This window comes from Martes martes (genome assembly GCF_963455335.1).
Source record: "Martes martes genome assembly, chromosome: 7".
In the NCBI taxonomy this organism is placed as follows: Eukaryota; Metazoa; Chordata; class Mammalia; order Carnivora; family Mustelidae; genus Martes; species Martes martes.
In genome coordinates this window covers 18,819,159-18,836,084 of record NC_137894.1, presented here as the reverse complement: position 1 = coordinate 18,836,084, position 16,926 = coordinate 18,819,159, and the positions used below count along the sequence as shown (strand labels likewise).

General features: G+C 42.9%; 2 protein-coding genes across 4 annotated transcripts in view; both read left to right on the top strand.

Annotated features, from left to right (window-relative positions):
• The window catches only part of TARS3 (threonyl-tRNA synthetase 3), a 61,962-nt gene extending 59,230 nt beyond the window's left edge, over positions 1-2,732 (top strand). Inside the window, exons 17-18 of one of the 2 annotated variants that reach the window (XR_013967055.1) lie at positions 109-223; positions 1,565-2,587. Coding sequence is in view for 1 of the 2 variants with exons in the window: in XM_080807414.1 (XP_080663540.1) it covers positions 109-223; positions 1,565-1,713 (264 nt within the window). In the remaining variant the exon portion in view is untranslated. Of the gene's footprint in view, positions 1-108; positions 224-1,564 lie in introns of both variants that reach the window. The other variant, XM_080807414.1, reaches the window with a different exon arrangement.
• A 1,689-nt stretch (positions 2,733-4,421) lies between these two features.
• Positions 4,422-16,648, top strand: TM2D3 (TM2 domain containing 3). 2 transcript variants are annotated; one of them, XM_080808145.1, is made up of 6 exons: positions 4,433-4,532; positions 5,009-5,101; positions 6,883-7,040; positions 12,180-12,354; positions 14,345-14,420; positions 16,343-16,648. In XM_080808145.1, the coding sequence occupies exons 1-6, from the start codon at positions 4,442-4,444 to the stop codon at positions 16,506-16,508; spliced, it is 759 nt and encodes a 252-aa protein (XP_080664271.1). In that variant the 5' UTR covers positions 4,433-4,441; the 3' UTR covers positions 16,509-16,648. The 2 variants fall into 2 exon arrangements, with proteins under 2 accessions (XP_080664272.1, XP_080664271.1); XM_080808146.1 differs by lacking the exon at positions 5,009-5,101 and having other exon boundaries at positions 4,422-4,532.
• The last annotated feature ends 278 nt before the right edge of the window (positions 16,649-16,926 follow it).

Genomic DNA, 16,926 nt, shown 5'->3' with positions numbered 1-16,926 from the left:
CTGGTACCCTGTGGCAGAGATGACACAAGATGTGACTACCCTGTGGGTCATCTCGGAGGCTGGCTACCATAAATATCGTCATAATGGAAGTGTTTTATTTTCTTGTAGGTATCCAGTGCATTTTTTGAAGAAGGGTTCATGGCCGACGTTGACTTAGATCATAGCTGTACACTAAATAAGAAAATACGAAATGCGCAGCTGGCTCAGTATAATTTTATTTTGGGTAACAAGTTTATATTTTCTCAAATGCTTGGGGTTTTTTCCACTTTAATTCCAAAAAAACAAAATGGTTTAACTCTCTGAACATAGTATAAACTATGTGAGTATGGTATAACCATGGGAATGGAATAACTACATCAACATGGTACAACTATGTGATTATGACAATTTATTACCTGTCCACAAAGAACAGCCCACGGTGTTCCTAGTTAGCTGTTCTTAAATACTCTTTGTGGTTTTCTGGAAGAAGAGTTGTAAAACCTCACATGAGTCCTGTGGGATGATATCACTAGCAGTAGTTAACATCTCAACTCAACAAAGAAAAAAACATGAAAATGATTTCATCTGTAGAATTACGCTCTTTATGTTTCAGTCATGTGACAGGCCTCAAATATCCTCCCTCACTTTTCTGATTTATTACAAATCTTTGGGATTAATCAGTGGGAAAGATGCCAAATTTAAGGTGATTGAAAGAAAAGAATTTAAGTGAAAAAGTGCCCTTAAGACATATGAGTACTTGGGTGCAGCATCTAAAATTTTGACTTTAAAATGATTCAGAAATCAAGAGAAGCTGATCCTGGCTGCCTCCAGGCATGATATTATTATCTCCAGTAAGTTGAGTGGTTCTGTAGAAGGTAAAATAAATATGCATCAAAAGTGTTTGACTGTGTAGTAGATACTGGGATGGTTCAGTCAGGCTCCTTCTGGTGACAGAACTTTCACACTGACTTAGACAAAGATGGAATTTACTGGAAGGGTAATGAGATATCTCATGACACAGATGGCAGAATTAAATAGCCAGACCATTAGGAGAGTAACTGGAGGAAGTTACTCAACCTTTATCGGGACTGTTTTCCTCATTTCTAGCTCCTACTTTGCTCTGGTTCTTTATGCTTCTCTTGATTATCCACTATATTCCCCTTAGCTGGTCACCAATTTCTTCCTTCCACATGGCAAGAGACAAGCCTGCATCATCCCACAGGAAGGGGCACCAGAGAGAAACTTTCTATGTATATTCCAGAAAATTTTGGTTGCCTGTTGGGCCTGGGTCTGGTGCCTACCCATATGGCACATAGAGTCAGGGGATCTGTTAGACCTCCCTGCTCCATTTTGTACCCTAAGACCACAATATGTGTTCGTGCAAGTGGACAAGAGGAGAGGGGGTTAGAAGTCATTCCTTCTCTCAAGAAACATACTATCAGAGGATGACTTCATGGTCGTTAGATTGATAATTAGAGATTAATACTGAAGAAGAACTCAGTAAGACATGTGTCATATGACTGCTGACTTACTATTTAATAAACCACTTATTTAAAATATGTTTATTACCCTTTCTTTTCCACAGTGGTTGGAGAAAAGGAAAAGACAAATAATGCTGTAAATGTTCGAACAAGAGACAACAAAATTCATGGAGAGATTTCTGTAGCTTCTGCCATTGATAAGTTGAAGAATCTCAAGAAATCACGTACACTAAATGCTGAGGAAGACTTTTGAAGTTCTTTCCTGTACTTGCTTCTGTATAACCTTGTTTTGACCCTTAAAAATGCATTTTTCTTTACCAGTGGTACTACTTCTAAGAACTTTTTTTTTTTTTAAGATTTTTTTCTTTACTTATTTGTCAGAGAGAGAGAGAGAGGGAGAACACAAGCAGGCAGAGCTGCAGGCAGAGGCAGAGAGGGAAGCAGGCTCCCCGCTGAGCAAGGAGCCCGATGTGGGACTCGATCCCAGGAGCCTGGGATCATGACCCAAGCCGAAGGCAGCTGCCTAACCAACTGAGCCACCCAGGCGTCCCTTCTAAGAACTTTTGACTCACTGGTGGGCACAGTGAGAAAGGAGACAATGAATGAGTAGCTGATATAAAAGTTTAGTTCATTAATGTGTCTGAGGACAATACGAGGACAAGCTTGGGAAATTCTTAATTTCCCAAATGCCCTGAGAGCCTTAAGTGGGAAATGTTATTTATTGAAAGAGGGTAATACTAGGATATGAAGATTAGGAGAGGTCATTACTGAGATTGTGGTTTTCAAAAAATAGTCTTCAAATTAAAACCTGCAAAGCTTTCTTAAATATAAGGGAAAATCTTATTTTCTAGGACAATACATCTCAGGTATTTTTACAGTTCTTTTACTAAAGTTCACACGGAAACTTTCTCTCCAAAACTGGAATCGTCACTTAATTTGTTTTAATTAACCAACAGCCACAAAAGCAGCAGCTAGTACTAAATATTGGATTACTGACAAAGGACTCAGAACCTCAAATTCAGTGTTGTATAATCTACTGTTGTTTGCAGTGTAGGTTGAGTTGGGTTTTAATGCTTCTAATTGACAATTGTTCATCTGTAGAAAAAATAAATTCTTAAATAAAAGGCAGCACACAGTGTTTCCAGTATTTCAGCTATGAGCTTATACCACAGTAAGCTGCTCCCCTAAAGGTAAATTACTTTTTTCATGAGATGACATTCTACTGATTTACACTGTTAACCTTAAAAATAAAACTGTCCTTATTTTACCAGCAAAAATGGGTTCATTTGGGAATAGCAGATAATTTTATTTTGAGACATGTAAGCTATCCCAAAACCATAGACAAGTCTGGATAACAAAGGAGGGAAGGCTGCTCTTTCATAGAGTGAAGGGGCACAGGGGAGTTGGGAAGGGCTGTTATAAACAAAAAGTCCACCAGAGTAAACTGGGAGTTGAAGTGTAGCGGCTTTTCATCTTTTCATTGGCTGGACGCCCCCTTCTCCCCCCCCCCCCCCCCCCCCCCCCCGCAAAGAGAAAATCTTTGGTCCTCTTGCTGGGGTCATAGAGTACAGGCTCTTCCTGCTGGGGATGCAAGGTGCCTGTCTTGTAGTGCAATTCTGTAGTCCATTAGGAATGGTAGGGCACGGGAGCTCCCCCTTCTGGCCTCCTGGCTCCATCTTAAATGGAGTTTCCTTCACTCCGTTCCACAAAATTCAAATGGATTTCTGATTTTAACTGAGAGGAATGCCTTACTGCTCAAAACCAAATTGAAATAGCTTTAGGCCAATAGAGAATTTAGCTACCAATCAAGAAGTATTTATTGGGCGTTTTATCTGGCTAGATGCTGTGGAATTCAATATGAATCTAAGACATGCTCTCCCTTCTCAACATCTTATTTAGCATCCTAAACAGTAAACAAAACTGTATTATGTATCAGACCTGTATGGTACTAAGAGGTGCAAACTGTGTGATATAATTTTTAAGGTAATATTTATTGAGGGCTTACTGTGTGCCAGACACCATTCAGTATATTCTCTTCATTCATCAAAACTGCTAGGGAAGGAGTGGGGAGTCAGAAGACCCCCCAAAGAGTCTTGTGGCAGGGGGGTGGGAAGGAGGAACGCAAGTCAGCATCACAGGACAAAGTAGGCTCTGACCAAAATAGGCGCAGTCGGCCATCTGAGCACACAGGGAGCCAGAGGCCTGGGGGTGCAGCTCCCCTCCCCAAGGCTGGCCTTCTCCAAGGAGGGGCCCGTGCTTTGGACCCTCCTTTCATATCCCAGGGTTCTCGTCCCAGTACCTCTGGACCTGAATACTTGCCAGGTAAATTTACTGTCCTCTCCCAGGCTCGGAGGAAATTTCTGGAAGCGTCTTTAAAGAGTTGGCTAGTGGTGACACCCACAGCTGACCACAGAGAGATGCTGGCTGGGCATGAGCAGGTCCGCAACGCAGAAAAGGGTGGCGTCCTTTGGGGCTGCCTGTCGCAGCGCGGGGTGGGGGGTGGGGGTGTCACTTCCCTTACTGGGTTTGTGCCACAATTCCTTCATATGCAAATAAGTACCGTCTCGATATGCAGTCAAATACGTCATCACCACCTTCGCAGAGTACCCAGCAGTTTTCAACCTCTCTGTATACTTGATGGCCAACCTCCCAATCTGCGCGCCTCTGACTGCAGCCACTTCAGGCGTGAATTTCGGTCCCGGGTGACCTCCCCCAGTCGCTAGCCACGGAAGGAGAAGGCAGCGCCTCGTCCGTGGGGAACTCTGGGGAAGCAAACAACCTCAGCGTCGCGGCCCCTCACCTGCACCCCAGCTGCGGAGACCACAACCGACGCCACTCCGCAGACCCCGAGCGAACCTGGATATGCGCCTGCGCCCTGGGCTCCCCGGGGACGCGCCTGCTCACGCCCCCACGGCCCGCGCCGGCGCCCCGCCCCTCCGCCTAGTCCCGCCTCCCGGCCCGGAAGTGCGCGCGCCGGCGAGATGGCGGCTGCAGCGGTCCCTTTGTGGGCGCTGCGCCGCCTGTGCCGGGTGTTGCTGTTCCTCTCCCAGTTCTACATCTTGTCGGGCGGGGGTGAGTTAAAGGCCGGGGTCCACGCGGGGTCGGGCTGAGCGGTAGCGAGGCCCCGGGGAGCTGCGGGAAGCGTCCGCGCTAGGCCCGCGGGCGGAGGGCGGAGGCTGAGTGCCGGGCGCGGGGCGGCAGGTCGCTTCAGCTCCGTCTTCTGGGGGTCCTGGCCGCCCTCTCCGCGGCCGCGCCTCCCCTCAAGGACCCCGGAGCCTCCGAACTCGGCTAATGAGCCCTGGCGTGGGGGACCGAGAGCTCGGGTGTCGGCGGGGGAAGCGGACCTGGAACCCGATACCACGCTTTGTTCCCTCGTTGCCCATCGATCCAAATTGGTGTCGACCCCATTGGCGTTTCTTTGTTTAGTTTTCTGGGCAGTCAAGCTGTGAGGTGTTCATGAGCAGTTATTGGCCTGGTGTGGACCTTGCGTCTCAACCACACAAACCAAGGTTTTCCTGTCCCAGGATAACATGTTTCTCTAATTGTAGGATCCTTAAATTTAGAGCAGTCGCAGCCGCTGGCTCAGTCAATAAAGGATCCGGGCCCAACACGTACTTTCACAGTAGTTCCCAGGGCAGCAGGTACTAGACATTTTCTATTCTAGTAAATGTGTATATTTATATCTAGTGGTTTCTTTCTTCTCTTTTTAGATAAAATAACTTTCCAGTTTTTTTGAAATTTTTATTGTATTTCAGGTTACGTGAACTAAAGACAGACACACAGATGTTTTTCTGTAGACTGTCTTGATATTGCAATACCTTTTGACGTTCCAGCCTCATCTTTTTTTTTTCCAGTTCCACATTCCTCATTTCTATCTCTTTATTATTTTTCCGCCTCGTTCATCAAGATCACCTTCGACCTTAGTGCTTCTTTCCCTTTAGAAAATTTCTTTTTCTTTTTAAGCCCCATCATTCCTGGACATGAGAGGCTCCTCCCAAGGCTGTATGAAATGGAAGGATCACAGACAGAATTAAGACTTGGACTCTAGGTGTGCTTGAGCTACTGGGAGCTTGAGCAAATTAATTCACCCCTTCAGCATTGCTTTCCTCATCATTAAGGTGGTGAAGTTAGCCTGGCCCTCTAAAGTCATTTTGGCTTTTATGATTTCTAAGTATCCAACTTCAGCCACGTAATCAGAATAAAAGAAAAGAAAAAATGTTATTTTGTAGAATTGACTACATAATCCATGACTTTAAGTTGGATCAGTTTTAAATGAGTCTTAGTGTGTTTTGCTAAAAAGAACCTTTGTCTTTATAGTTCGTCCTATTAAAGTTCCATTATTTGAATGAATTGAAACTGACAGAGGTATTTTACTGATTGTTATTTGGATGTTAAGACTACAAGATGGGAGTATACTTGAAATTTTTTTTTTAAAGATTTTATTTATTTATTTGACAGAGAGATCACAAGTAGGCAGAGAGGCAGGCAGAGAGAGGGAGGGAAGCAGGCTCCCTGCTGAGCAGAGAGCCCGATGTAGGGCTTGATCCCAGGACCCTGAGATCATGACCTGAGCTGAAGGCAGAGGCTTAACCCACTGAGCAACCCAGGCACCCCCATACTTGAATTTTAAAGCACAGATTATAGAGAAAGCACAAGAATTTTTTATTCTTTTGGACATTTTTGAAAGCATCTCTTCCTCCCCCAGGAATATCTGGAAATGATCATTCTCTTAATTGATAAAAATATATTGTCCTCCTGGTAAGGTGGTCTGGGGAAAAAATGACAACCCACTGAACAAGTTATTAATATGAAGAAGTGTGTTGGACATGGGTGGTATAAAACTGTAAGTGGTACTAGCAAATTAAGGCTTTTTGAAGTACCAGTGTAGAATAATGATGGCGAACATTTTCTAAAGGTTGGTACCCTGTTGTACTGAGTGATTTACTTTGGAGGGTCAGTGTTGTGATTACCAAATCCGTGAATTCAGATGAAAAGAATACTGGATTAGAAACAGAGATTTGGGTCATGGTTCCAGTTTTTTCACTCCGTGATCATGAACAAACCTTACCCTCTCTAAGCCTTAATTTTTCATCTTGTTATAGAGTAGATTTTTTTGAGGCCCAAACTTACATCCAACTTTGTGTATACATTGTATGTACATAAGTACCTTTGATTTTCATGCTCTTTGGGGGGCAGTAATTAAATTCTTTGTACTTAGCTGTTGAACTCTTGCCTCGGCTCACACAACTTGGTGGCAGAACCTTGCTTTAATTGCAGGTGTCTCTGACTCCAACCTTGTCATTTTCCATTCCAGCGCAGTATTTCATTGCTAGCAATCGTGTCCCTTACCCTAGGAAATTGTTTTTTCCTGCGGTGCTGATCAATGTTATATGAGAATAAGCTTCTCTCTTACTTTTCACAGAAAGTACTGATATCCCACCTTATGTGATGAAGTGTCCAAGTAATGGTTTGTGTAGCAAACTTCCTGCAGACTGTGTAGAATGCAAGACAAATTTCTCCTGTGTCTATGGGAAGCCTGTCACCTTTGACTGCACGGTCAAACCTTCTGTTACCTGTGTTGTAAGTACTGCTACTTACTAATTTGAAATAAACTCACCATAAACCTCAAGCTCTAAGTACAGTTTAGACTTGACTGTGGGGGAAATCCTGAAAGAGAGCGCTCTGCATTCCACAGATAATATTTTAGGAGCAAAAGTAACGTGATCAGAATACTGAAGCTTCCATTTCCAGGCGAGGTTTGGTTACCAGGGTTCAAATGGCAATTTCTCGACATGAGAAATTGGAACAATTATCAGACTCCTTACAGAAAGTCAGAAATAGAAAAGGCTCACGTGCACTGTTGCCTATTAGAAATGACCCTATTACAGTCATCACACCTATATCCTATCTCTTGATATTTTGCCAGACAGGAAGGGGCCTAGGAAGGCTTTAATAGTTGGTGTTCCATTGAGTGCTCTAGGGATGCCTGCTTCCAAGCTGCATCACTCTGGCTGCCTTTAGAATCACTCCTGGAACCAGCCCCAGGCCTGCTAACTGTGCATAGGGCAGGGAGACTCAGGTACCTGCATTTTTATTTTTTTAAAGATTTTATTTATTTATTTGACAGAGATCACAAGTAGGCAGAGCAGCAGGCAGAGAGAGAGGGAGAAGCAGGCTCCCCACTGAGCAGAGAGTCTGATGCGGGGCTCAATCCCAGGACCCTGGGACCACGACCTGAGCCGAAGGCAGAGGCTTAACCCTCTGAGCCACCCAGGCGCCCCAGGTACCTGCATTTTTAAACTGGACCGGGTAAATTATTGCACACTCCCTCTATTGCACTCACCTGCTGGGTGAGAGGAAGTGTAGAAATGATTAATGAAGTAGTGTTTTACTCTTGGCCTTGCCGAAACTGGCAGTGTGGCTTATTAATCTGTCTCTTGTTAAATGAGGGAAATGAGCAGATGGGCCCAGAACAGCTTTTCCTAAAGTGTTTCTGTGAAACCCTACTTTTTTGGGAAGTGATCGTGGAAGAAGAAACAGATTCCATACCACGTCCTCTCTTGCAGATCTCTTTTGACTTGGCAAGAGAGGATGTGGTATGGAGTCTGTCACTTGAACGGGGTACCTTCCCCTCCAGTCTTCAGAACTTGCTCTGTGGAGGGCCTGATTGGAAAGTTTCTTACACCCTTACACTCTTTCTGTAATTTTCCTGGTGAAGTGTAGTATCTGTGAGGGGGGCAAGGGGAAATAAGATTTTGTGCTGTCAGTGTCTGAATTTAGTTTTCAGGAACTTAAGTATTATTGTTTTATATTTTGTATAAGCACACTGGAAAATTGAGCTTAAGTGCCAGATGGTGTTCTTGACTGCCCTTGAATAATTAGTCTTTGTGGCTGAATCTTGTGTATAGTATTCTCCCTAGTTACCTGATAGTGAAGCTTACTAATTTGGAGGTTTTTAAAAATGTTCTTTCTACCTGAAACTAATGTAGCACTGTGTGTCAGCTATACTCCAATGAAAAAGTTAAAAATGTTATCTCATGGGTCTGACAGATAGTAGGTACTTTGTGAAGAATGGGAAAATTCTGACGGTCCGGGGGAACTTTTCCAGAATTGTGGTTTGCCTCAGCGGGCTTTGATGTTCACTCCCAGCACTGGTTACTGAGTGAGATGGGATTCTTGGGTTCTTCCTTCTTTAGATGTTTCCAACATAAACTGTTTCATTTAGTAGGAGATAGCAGAAGATAGGAAAAATAACAAAGGTAGAGAGAAGTTGCAGAGCTTAAGGGAAGTTTCTGAACTCCTTGGTCATGGTGCCTGCTGCCGTCCTCAGCCCCTGGCTAAGATGTGTCCTGGGCGGGACTTTTTCTTTCCTCCTCTCCTGGCCAGTGACCCTGAGTCCTGTCAAAGCCCAAGTACCCCGTCCTCAGAGGTAGGACTTGGAAATGTGCCAAAGAGAGCATGGTCTGTTCTTGAAAGTGGAGAGCAGGAGAATACGTGAATTGGCTGCCTAGAGCGTGCCTGGGACCGCTGTTGCCTGGTGAGCCAGGGCAAGTCACGTGTGTTTTCTTCATTTGTTTTATAAAGATCTGTAGGGTCTCTTCTTGGTAAATAAGTTACCATTTCCGGAAAGAATCATCCACGACCATCAGGTGCAAGCATGCAGATGCTTCTTTTCACTCACCTGCACGTGCATGCACTCAGGTGCCTCCCTGCCCCCTCTTCTTTTGAACTTAAGTGGCAAAAAAAATGAACTCTTCTAGTCCTTCTCTGGACATGCTGAATAAGGACCCCCAGGCTAAGGGAAGTGACCTGGATTCTTTTATAGAAAGAAGTGTAAAAACCCTGCATCCCCTGCCGTGTCCGATCGCCCCTGCTCCAGTTACGGTGGTAACTGCCCAGCCAGTTGATGTCTGCTGGAAATGTGCTCGTCAGAAATGTTGTTTTGCATTACTCAGAGAAGCTATCAGACTGCTAGTGTATCTGAAGCGGGTGTAATGCCTTCCCATGGGTTCGGGGTTCTTAGTAATGACAGCTGTTTCAGGGAGGGAAAGCTAACATCTCTTTACCATGTGTAAGCTTTTGAGGGGGTCTGTACTTCTCCAGAGTGAAGATGGATTCAGTCCATGCTGGAATGCTCTGGTCGCTATGGGGGAAAAAGTGGAATACTTCTCCTGTCCAAAATAAATTCAGAGAGATTAGAGGTTTAATGTAATAAAATGAAGCCACAAGGTAGCAGAGAAAGCTTGATAGTTACACTGTAATCTCAAAGTAGGAAATGTTTTTCTAAGTATGAAATAAAATTTAGAAGCCATAAAAGAAAGAATTGATACATTCGACTGCTAAAAATGACGTAAAAAAGCATAAAGGCAAAAGATCAATGGCAAACTAGGAAAAAGTGTTTCTCACACTTGTGGCAAATAATGCACTAATATCTGTAATATATAATAAGATTTCCTAAAAGCTAATGAGGAAAAGATGACAGCTGTAGAAAAATGGTATGAGGGCATCGGTAGAAGGTTCATAGGAAGGGAAATTCAAATAGGCTTTCAACAAATGGAAAAATGTTTAATTTTTCTCATAATTAAAGAAGTATAAATGATGTGTTTTTAAACCTCTCAGATTGGCAAAGAAGTAAAAAAGCTTGGTAACGCACTGAGTTCATGAGGACATAAGGGACACTACTCTGTCTTATTAGTGGGTGGGCAGATTGGTCACCCTCTTGTAGGCAGTTGTCAGACCTGTGAAACTTACAGATGTGTGTATCTTTCGACCCAGCAATTCCATATCTAGGAATTTATCTTAGTACTATACATGGATTCAAATAAATATGCCTGGGGATATTCTTAGCTGCATTGTTCACCTGGACAGAAGATTTAAAACAAGCTTAATGTCCAAGAAGGAACTGTTTATGATTCACTATGAAGTGAAATAAATAGCAACTGTGAAAAAGAACTAAGCAGCTCTTGAGATACCTACTGATAGCTTCAGAATTCAGTGAAAAGTGAATATTAGGGGATAAGTTAAATTAAAAAAAAAAAAAAGAAATATATCAGACATAAAGGTGCTCAGGCATAGAATAGATTCCCCGGAAGGCCAGAAGCTAAGCAGGGCTTGCTGCTGGGGAGGGCAGTGGCTGCTGATGGCTAGACAGGACCAGCTTCCCCCTTGCTCCTGTTCCGTCTGGGAATCTACCACGTTCATGGATTATGTTATTTTAAAAAACAATTGATAAGGGGCACCTGGGTGGCTCAGCGGGTTAAGCCTCTGCCTTTGGCTCAGGTCATGATCTCAGGATCCTGGGATCGAGCCCCGCATCGGGCTCTCTGCTCGGCAGGGAGCCTGCTTCCTCCCCTCTCTGCCTGCTGCTCTGCCTACTTGTAATCTCTCTCTCTCTCTCTGTTAAATAAATAAATTAAATCTTAAAAAAAAAAAAAAAACAATTGATAAGAAGCATGCATCATCAGTGCATTGCTAGGTATACGCAGATGTTTCAAATGATAATTGCCTAAGTCAAATGGTGCCTCTCCCAGTTTGGGTGTTATTCATAAATGCAGTTTTGCACTAATCAGAAAAATCAGTAAATTAATACTTCAGAGATGACCATTTAAAAATGATTTTTTGAAAACTTACGTTATAAATGTCAAGTGGGGAAAAGTATACAAAATACTTTCAAAATTGCATTTACATAAATCTGTATTATAGGAATTAAAAATGGAAGATTAAAAGTTGTTCTCTCTAGGGGTGCCTGGGTGGCTCAGTGGGTTAAAGCCTCTGCCTTTGGCTCAGGTCATGATCCCAGGGTCCTGGGATCGAGCCCTGCATCGGGCACTCTGCTCCGCAGGAGCCTGTTTCCCTCTCTCTCTCTGCCTGCCTCCCTGCCTACTTGTGATCTCTCTCTCTGTGTCAAATAAATAAAATCTTTAAAAAAAAAAGTTGTTCTCTTTAAAGAGGTTACAGGCTTTTTCCTGTAATTTCCAAAGGTGCAACACGCAGCATGTGCTACTCTTACAAGAGAAAACAAAATAATGATTTTTTAAATTGAAGTGAAAAAAATCTACAGCCTTAAAAGCTTAGTGCCAACAGTGAACATTTGTTGAGTCTCTACATGTGGCTCTTTCAAAGTAGAGAGTGACTTTCTGGGGTGACCTGTTTGTTGATTATACTGAGTGGAGGTGTGGAGTAGCAGTAGCGGCCAGGAGGTCCTGGGCCCTGGTGAGGATATTAGGGAGGATTTGAGACTCGGCCACCAGCCCATGTGTTGTACTTTTGGGAGCACCAGTCTGGGTTTCTGCACATAACTGGCAGCTCAGTGACCTTGAATGGATGTACTCATCTGTCCTTCCAGCTCCCTGTGACTCTGGAGCTTGATAAAATACATTTTCCCTTAATTTCTTTTTGTACCCATGCTCAATTATGAAAAAATTTAGCCAAGTGAAAGTGGTAAAATACGCTTACCATCCTGGAATAACCTTTGTTATTTTGATGTAAATTTATGTAGATTTTTCCCCTTAGGCATATATATTTTGGGGCGTATGTTTTTATGATGATAGGATCCTACCCTGTATGTTTGTTTTGCCTACATACTGGTTTGGTACCTATTTTCCTCCCACCTTCTGCTGGTATTATTCACAAGTCTTTTAGGATCTTTGTGCCTTGTATTATTATTGACATATTAATGAACTATTATGATTGATTCGTTCTGTGTCCTTTGGCATACAGGATCAAGACTTCAAATCCCAAAAGAACTTCATCATCAACATGACTTGCAGGTTTTGCTGGCAGCTTCCAGAAACCGATTACGAGTGTTCCAATTCCACCAGCTGCATGACAGTGTCCTGTCCCCGGCAGCGTTACATGGCCAACTGCACCGTGCGGGACCACATTCATTGCCTGGGTGAGTTGGAGTTCAAGGAAATTCATGAGCAAAATACTTTTCTTTAAGCTTATGTATGGAACTTTAATTAGCAGTTTGAGAATGAAATTTAAATTATTTTTTTTAAGATTTTATTTATTTATTTGAGAGAGAGATATTGAGCACAAGCAGAGTGAGGGGCAGAGGGAAAAGCAGGCTTCCAGTGTGGGCCTCGATCCTAGGACTATGAGATTGTGACTGAGCTAAAGGCAGACACTTAACTGACTGAGCCACGCAGGTGCCCCTATTTATTTATTTTTAAGATTTTTATTTATTTGAGAGAGGGGTATCGTGAGTGAGGAAAGAGAAAGAATCTGAAGCAGATTCTGCACTGAGCGCAGAGCCCAATGTGAGGCTCATTCCCAGCACCGTGACATCACGACCTGAGCCGAAACCAAGAGTCAGACGCTTAAGTGACTGAGCCACCCAGGCGCCCCAAATTTAAACTGTTTAAATCAGAAACATTTATTGGCACTTTCTGGTTACAGCAGGCCTCGTTAATAAACTCACTGGTGACAGATGGTAGCTACACTTGTGGCCGGCGTGGCGTACCAGAGTTGTTGAATTGCTTCCTGTGTTGTCACACCTGACACTAATATAACATGGTATGTCCACTGAAAGATAAAAAATAAACTCAATGAACTAAAAAAAAAAATCCAGAAAATATGCAATTCTCGTATCTTTTAAAATGTAGTGTTTGCTAACAAAAGAAAGAGTGTGTAAGGTGTAAAGCATAACATGTCGTAGTAATGTTTTCCCCAAACAGCCGACGAGAGCGGCGTGCGGACATCAATCACAGCTGAGTGCTCTCCTGCCCCAGCTTGCCCTGGCTGCTCTCGAGAAGGGACCACCTGTGGATGAACTTTCTGATCTTTACATTTTGTGTAGTTCTAGCACATGTAAATAATAACATGTGAGACATTAGTCAGTAGAGCGTGTTTTAGACTTCTGTAAAATAGTAGTCTGTTTATGGTCTGTCCTTTCTCTTTTCCTCTCAACATTGTGGCTCTAAGATGATCCATGTGTCTTATTTACTTACTGTTTTTTGCTTCTGTATAATAATCCGTTGTAAGATTCTATCATAGTTTCTTTCTTCTATGTATTTGGGTTATTTACAGTTTTTTGCTCTCCCAGGGTGTGGTGCTCTTAGAGTTTTTGTACATACCTCCTGCTTGCACGTGTGCAGGAGCATGTCTAGCAGTATACTCTCTAGCATGTATTATTCTCCAAAATGCTTGAACAGTTTACCTTGCCACCATTGGTGCATAACTGTTCTTGATGCACATGCTCTCCAGTACTTACTATTTCAAAAATATTGTCTTTTTCTTAAAGATTTCTGGGAATTCTTTTATATTTTGGATAATAACCTTTTAGTGTGCCTAAAATTCTTTCCCAGATTTTAAATAACCCCCCTCCCCCACTTTATTGGGGTATCTTTTGGATAGAGCTTGACTTTTTTTTTTTTTAAACCATAGCCTTTTTATTTCCTATATTTTCTTTTAAAAGTTGAACATTTGCTCTTTCACAGAGAGGCCTGTAATCTGCGTGTAATTGGTTTCGGTGTATGTTGTGAAGTAGACTCAGGTCTCCTTTTTTCCCCACAGGGATAGCCAGTTGTCTCCAATCTATGTGTGCCCTGTGTCCCACAAGAAGTGTTTCTGTGTGCCTGGGCTGAGCTCTGTCTCCTTTCCCCATTGCTTGATTTATCTGTTTGATAAATAAGACCATACCGTTTTGTTTGCCCTAAACTTCACCCAAGTCCTGATAGCTTCATGTACTTAGAGCTGTAATGCTTACTTAACTGACTTAAACATTAAGTGTATGCTTATTGATGGTAAGGACTGACTTTTTACCATTCACTGTAGCAAACTTTACTTACTGTAGAGAGAGTTGGCTTTTAGATTTTAAATTACAAGGCCAGTAGTCTCTTTGTAAGAATATTCTTATACCGAGTGTTTTCTCTTTTTTTAAGGTAACCGTACTTTTCCAAAGATGCTGTACTGCAACTGGACTGGAGGTTATAAGTGGTCTACTGCTCTGGCTCTGAGGTGAGCTTGGCTACGAGTAAGTTAAGGATGCTGTTCGGGTTTCGGGGGATCAGTGGAATCCTCCAGATGTTGAGCTTAGCCGAGTCTCTCCTTCGAGAAACTTAGAAAGCTTAGATTCTTTCATTGTGTGAGGGAGGCCCTAGGAAACATGGCTGCAAGAAGTTATTTAGATGATCAGACCAGAACCTTCATGGACATTAATGGCAGGATGTTTGCTTTTCTCCCAAGATGTCCACACGTTCTAGAGATGCCCATTGGAGTCATTATTATAGATTAGAACTGGTCAGGAATTCCCATCCTGACTACTGTGAGTCAGTAAAATGGTATATACTATTTAAAATAGGTGGGTTTATGATTTGTAGTTTTAATTTTTAGTAACTTCATCCTTTATTATAAAAACTAACATATACTCCATCCTAAAAACTGGAAAGATTGAAATAAAATAAAACATGAAAAATCACCTCTAATTTCACCATCCAGAGATAACTGTGGACTTAGAATTTTAACATAAAAATGTGCTTGAATTTGTTAAACTTTTCAACAGTTTGGGGGAAAAACTACCAATTTCTACCCCCAGAGGGAAGGGCAGGTGTGATGCTGGTTATTCACTAATTAAAAAGTCAGGGCATCTACAGTTGAAGGTTTGGTGCTAGAGCCCGAGACCCTGTGGGCTGTAGTGTGACACTTGAAGGGTTTCTCACCTTCGTCACTGCTGACATCCAGTCCAAATAATTCTTTGCTTTGGGGCCAGTAGGGCAGTCCATCCCTGGACTGGACTTGCTAGGTGCCTCTGGCACTCCACGGGGTGATAATCGAAAATGTCTTCAGAGACTCCCAAGGTGCCCCTTGTTGAACAGCACTGCTTTAGGGTTTGGGCTGGGGAGGGGCAGAGCCTGCCTGGCGGGAAGGCCCAACTGGAGAGTAAAAGAATAGTCCAAGGTAGAAAATTCGATAAACCAAAAATGAGATTTGATAACTAGCCATCGTCTTTGTCAGCAGTGGTTCAAATTAAAATGAACAACGGACTCTTTAATTTTTTTTAAATAATCTTTTTATTTTGGAATAACCTGAGACTTACAGAAAAGGTAGATCATTCCTGTACACCTGTCACCCATCTCCCCTTCGGCTCTTCACATCTTAAGTTACCGTGGTATTTCACAACTTGACTTTTAAAAAATAAGAACTGTTTTCTTTTCAGAGCTCAACACAGTTTCTTTCAGAACATTCACTGAATGGGATAATGGCCAGGGTTTGCTTCAAAGTACTCTGGCACAGGGGCGGGGGAGCGTAGAGACACAGCAGGGCTGGCCACATGCTGATCAGTGGTGGAGCCGGATTGGGGCTACTATTCTCTTCACCTCTTACTTTTATATGTTTGGAAATGTTCCCTGTAAGAAGCTTGAAAGAAGTACAATGAGAAGTTGTCGGAATATTGTTAGATCTTAGAATTTGAAGGAACCTTAAGAGTCACTTGTTTTTAACACTCCATTTTTGGAGATGACTGACAGTTCAGATGACTTGATCTGGGGCAGCTCCTGGTGGTGGGCTTCCTCGCGACCCCACCTCCAGACTCCATGTTCGTGTCCTGCCTGTTGAACTGGCTCCCTGCTTTGTTCCCCTGCATGTGCCATTTTCAAGACTCGAAAGCAATGAGAGGGATGGATTACTTTTCTTTAAAAGAGAAACATTAGATTTCAGTACAGCGAAAAATTTTATGTTTACCTTTGACATTTAGACAGTCTTCTTGCCCATGATTATTTGGTGTTGTGAATTTGGGAAGTAGACGTTTGTGCCCTCACGAAGGGTTGTGATCATTTGAGGCCCTTTCCCATGCATGACTTCGTGCTGGTATCGAGCCACAGCTGGCTGTGGCCGGTGGGTGGCTGATGGACTCGCCTCCCATAACCCCTTTGCTCTTGCAGCATCACCCTCGGTGGGTTTGGAGCCGACCGTTTCTACCTGGGCCAGTGGCGGGAAGGCCTCGGCAAGCTCTTCAGCTTCGGCGGCCTGGGCATATGGACGCTGATAGATGTCTTGCTGATTGGCGTTGGCTACGTGGGACCAGCAGATGGCTCTTTGTACATTTAGCCGTGGTTATGTGCTTCAGAGAGGAGCAGTGCTTTGAAGTCTCTTTGCCGGTAGGAGTTGATGTGCTGTGGCTAATGTATTTGTATGTTTTTAATGTACAGCATCTGTACTTTGCCTGCCTTGATGAAGGTAAAATAAAACAAAACAAAAAAAAACATGCTTGTCTGGAATTTGTTTTTATTTGCCTGAAATTTATTTTTTTCTGTGAAAAATTGAAACTTAACTCATCGCTTCTCGGCCTTTTGGCTAAGATCAAGTGTAAAAAATATGAACTTACTTAAACTAGAACAAAGCTGCAGTGATTGAAAATCTGCTTAATTCCTATGACTTTAGTGTTAGATTAAGTTGGTATATCACTTGGATCTCCAGCCTTGAAAAGATTTTCAGTCATGATTGCAGAAAGTGGAATGTGTTTTCA